General features: G+C 42.9%; 1 protein-coding gene across 3 annotated transcripts in view; it reads left to right on the top strand.

Annotated features, from left to right (window-relative positions):
- The first annotated feature begins 1,417 nt into the window (after positions 1-1,417).
- The window catches only part of ulk1a (unc-51 like autophagy activating kinase 1a), a 17,798-nt gene continuing 14,479 nt past the window's right edge, over positions 1,418-4,736 (top strand). For all 3 annotated transcript variants that reach the window (XM_084440407.1, XM_084440408.1, XM_084440409.1), the window contains exons 1-6: positions 1,418-1,835; positions 1,929-2,021; positions 2,130-2,171; positions 3,191-3,223; positions 3,363-3,399; positions 4,556-4,729. In XM_084440407.1, the coding sequence (XP_084296533.1) occupies positions 1,746-1,835; positions 1,929-2,021; positions 2,130-2,171; positions 3,191-3,223; positions 3,363-3,399; positions 4,556-4,729 (469 nt within the window). In that variant the 5' untranslated portion in view covers positions 1,418-1,745. The remainder of the gene's footprint in view (positions 1,836-1,928; positions 2,022-2,129; positions 2,172-3,190; positions 3,224-3,362; positions 3,400-4,555; positions 4,730-4,736) is intronic.

Below are 4,736 nucleotides of genomic sequence, written 5' to 3' on the forward strand. Positions count from 1 at the left end.
ACTCAAGGGACTGTGCCATAGGCTAGTTACTTCGTATGTGTCACCTGCATACAGCCTGGGCTGGGATTTCAAAGGGGCTGGGGGGTTTGATCACCTTTGACTAAAATATATCTTGTTATCATGTTATTTTGTTTGTCAACAGTGCCAATGCCTTTCACAACACATTCAAGAAAATGCTTTGAATGAATAAATGTCAAATGTGACTATTGCAATTTTCTTCACAATTTAGTCATAGATCATTCCAGTGTTTTATGTGAAAAGTATTGGCCATAGCTTAGCTTCTGCTTTTTGAGAGTATTATCTACTTGCAGTGTGAATAGTGATTTGTCTGACTGTAGTCTGACAATGAGCTACTTTGTGATGGTAGTAGTGATATATAAAGATACTGTACACAGTGGCCTATACTTGTGTTGCCGATTGATTCATTTGGATACACCTAGATGTATGCACTTTTAGTATTATGGTTTAAAATCAAAGAACTGAATATTTCTCTGTTGGTAATATTGATTTGAATAATCACGATGCCTTATATCTCTGTCCCACCAAGATGTGCCTTAGCAACACTCACATACTTTGTAATATGAAGACCCAAATGTCTACAGTATTTATTTTATATATTTTGTGATGCAGAGTTTCTAATTCATGTATTCCAAAGCACCAGAGCACAAAATTATTCATAAAGTCATGTTGCCTGATATAGTTTCGCCTCTGGTGTTGTGTTTTTTGTTGTTGTTGTTGTTGTGTTTGTTTGTTTGTTTGTTTGTTTTTTGGGGGGGGATAAACTGACAGTGGTATTTCCTGATATACCTCATGCCAGCTGCATTATTTCGTGCTTTTATGGAAACTAGGGAATCATTGATTGTGTGTTAGACACAATTCTGTGAATTTTATTTATCAGTATTCACTTAATTAATACGATTCTGTAGAATAGATTATTTTCTTGAATTCTCTTTGAAGGTTTATAGCTTTAAATACCGAATAATTTTTTATCAATGAGTGGAACTTTGAAGTCCACAAAAGTGTATTTTGTCTGCGTTTTACTTTGAGATTGCAGGGGAGAAATGTATGGATCCTTGACTGTTCTGACACTGTATTTTTACTGTAAATCCGTATAAAATATACAATCATTGTATAACTCTTTTACAGATCTATTTCAGGATCAAAGAAAAGAAACAAATCGCCTAGTCATGCATGATCAGAATGCACCGACTATTGTTTGTTTTCTAAGGTACTGTGCTAATGTTTTCTGTACTTTTATGTTGAATAAAAAGGGGTCACAAGAAAGAATCGTCAGTGGATGGCGTTATATGTTATATAGGTATGATAAACGCATGCACAACTACCATGCAAGGAGCTGCGCATGCTCACTGCCTGTAGGACACTGAGACAGCTGTCCCGTGTAGTCTGGATGAGAAGACATGCAACAGGTAGAAAGAACCTCGGCGACTATTCTTCACATCTCTTCCAGCGCTCAGGAAATCACATTCGTAACATTTACTTTGACAAAAATGTGTCACACGAATATGTGACGTTCACTCACTAGTGCGTAGAAGATACTGCTCCAAAACCTACGTGAGTGGTTGAGTTTAGGATATTAACAATCATCACAAACATGATTGGAAACGTATTAATCGGGGGGAGATAGCGAATGGAACAGGACTTGGCCACTTCTCGTGCTGTCTGAAGCTGCTGTTAAAACCTCAACAACCGATTCCACCTGGATAGCCTACTATCGAGACTAATCGATGGAGTCGATCGGGAAGTTTGAGTTTAACAGGAAAGACCTAATTGGCCATGGTGCCTTCGCAGTGGTGTTCAAAGGGAGACACAAAGAGGTAGGCTACCGTATACCAACCATTAGGACAGTGTCTAATGTAATTATTTCAACGTTTGATCGTCCACAATACTTTTATCCTCTGTTTTTAAAGAACCATGCCAGGGAAGTAGCTGTGAAGTGCATCAACAAGAAAAACTTGTCCAAATCACAGTCACTCTTGGGAAAAGAGATAAAGATATTAAAGGTAAGTAGACATTTGACCGTTGGAAGCTATCGTGTTGTTCAACCGTACTGGAGGCTAAACGTAACCCTTGCCAAATGACTAAGCACATTTATTTCCCCCTCTTCAAAGGAACTCAAACATGAGAATATCGTTGGACTACTTGACTTTCAGGTAGGCTACAGTAAGTGTGGGAAAACAATGCAATAATACTGGGATTGTCGTCAGTAGGCTAACTGACTGCGCACAACAAGCCAGCTGCCCTACATGGGGTAGTTCCTCCTACATGGGGTAGTTCCTCCTACATGGGGTAGTTCCTCCTACTGACACATTTGGCTTAGCCCGCTGTCACGTGTTAATGTTGACGTTCCATGTCCAAAACACTGCCCCTGATTGGCTCATACTGTGCCGTTGGTGCCCTCTGGGTCTTGTAGTTGCAGTAGGTGGGGCTGTCATAGATTATGGTTTATAGGCTTTCCGATACTCTACTGTTGTTCTCACCTTAAAGATCTGTACCGTCTGTAAGATAAAGCAGTCGTCAGACAAACAGACTGACAGCAGTGCGATGATCCGGTCGCACTATCTCAAACAGATGGCAGGTGCATCTTAACAATAGCTTAAGAAAACAGGGTGAGCGTTCAATCTGGTGCAGTTTAATGATCTTAACGTGTAGACATGCATCATCTGCTCTGGCTCTCACCCCAGACATGAAAGGCTAAGTCTCTGTTGTGCCATCAGTCTGATTGTAATGTTAATGTATCTATTCAACCCCATTGTTCCATTTGCTCAGATGACACCTGGTATCTAGGATCTACAGTCGAGTCGTCTCTGGGCTCGTGCTATTGCATAACACTGCTGTGAATGTAAACTGCTTACTGAATACAACTGAAACCTGAAACCAACCCTCAATCACCCATTCAGTAACAGTCAGCTTGGACTGACACTGAAACCCTCTAACCCTTCTGCTCAGCCCAGACAGATTTATATCCCCGAGATCGGCCAAATACGAGCCAATCCACTCTAAGTGATGAGGCGGTGTTGCGTAACACGGGACCGTATCTCTAGACATTGATGTATTATTCAAACCTGGTACACATTCCACAGCTAATGTTTTAAACCTTTTTACAAAACCCACGTTTCCCCCACATTCTGTGCCCTCGTCGACCGATTGTAATATCTGATTTCATTTACAGGAGATGGGAGGGTGTGTGTATCTGGTCATGGAGGTAAGATGTGGATGTTGGTAGGAGATACAGAAGGAATATCAGTCAATTTCAATTCAATTAATTTCTAATAAATGAATCATCAATGTACTCATTGTGGTAAAATAAAAACTATTCTTACAACCTTTGCTTGTGTTTCCAGTACTGTAATGGAGGGGACCTTGCAGAATACCTCCACTGTAAGTCGACTGCATTTCACTTCACACACAGAACTTTGATGAGTTTCATGCTGAGGAGGCCATCTTGTTCACACCGTCATGGGGACTGTATGCGTTGTGGGTGGCGTCTCCTTCGACACCTATGGTCAAGGCTCAAAGAAAATAGACCCTTTTTATAGGTTTCAAAGTTGCTTGTAAACCTTTTTTGCTTGCATGTTATTGTGAGGTGTTGTTTACCAAGTCAACGAGGTACTTGGCTATAAAAGGAATGGGCACCAGAGAATGATTTAACACGTCAAACTCAGATTAAGACCTGCAGAATAGGCAAAAGCACCCGGAGCACTTGGCCTAAATAAAGTGCTCTGTGCGGGGCGGGATCTCTGGTGATTAACACCGAACAAGAATGCGTCCTGCTCACGCTACGAACACTCCCAGGACACTGAAAATAGCCCCGCGAATACGGCGAGCATAAAAACCCTGAAAATAGCCTTCTATCTCGCTCGGCTGATTATAGTCCTTCATCTAATGCAGTCCCGAATCCGCAGAATAACAAAACAAAACTCTCCTCTCACGCTGAAAATACCCCCCTCCTCCCGTTACCCTGTAAGATAGGGTGTCTGGCCTGAGGGCATGGAGAGCTCACACACTATATTTACCTTGTTTGCATAGATGGCTCTATTTTAAGGACATAAAGTCCGAGCTCTGGCTTGATTTTGCTATCACGCCAGCGTCTCTTGTTTTTTTGGGTTGCCATATCCGGCCCCTTTCTAACACAAACCCTCAGTCACGCCTGGCAAGGCTCACGTAGCACTTACATTACCTCATCCATCTGTTACCCACTTATCTCCTCCGTTCTGGTGGAAAAACACTGCAGCTAAAAATACCCAGGGGGTGGGGGGGGGGGGGGGGGGGGGTTGAGGGCGGGTGAGAGAGGTTGGGGGTCACAGTTTAAAATGATGTTGCGCTGTTTGATATTCTTGGCAGGTGCTGCTGTCGTTGTGAGTCGTATATTCGCAACCTCCGTCAGCTGCCATTTTCCATTCGTTTGTAACCATGACAAAGCAGATGTTTATTGTAAAGCTGTCAGCTTTAGCGAGCTACGCTACTTAACGTCCTTTATATCTCTTGCCCTGCTAACCTAACGTCCGTGTGTCTTGGCCTATCCTTCGACCTGCAGCTAAGGGCACTCTGAGTGAGGACACCATCCGGGGTTTCCTGCAGCAGATTGCAGGGGCCATGAGAATCCTGAGGAGCAAGGGGATCCTGCACCGGGACCTCAAACCCCAGAACATCCTGCTCTGTCTCCCAGAGGGCCGCAGGGCCAGCCCCAACAACACCTGCATTAAGATAGGTGTGTG

This window comes from Borostomias antarcticus (genome assembly GCF_949987555.1).
Source record: "Borostomias antarcticus genome assembly, chromosome: 6".
NCBI classification, from domain to species: domain Eukaryota; kingdom Metazoa; phylum Chordata; class Actinopteri; order Stomiiformes; family Stomiidae; genus Borostomias; species Borostomias antarcticus.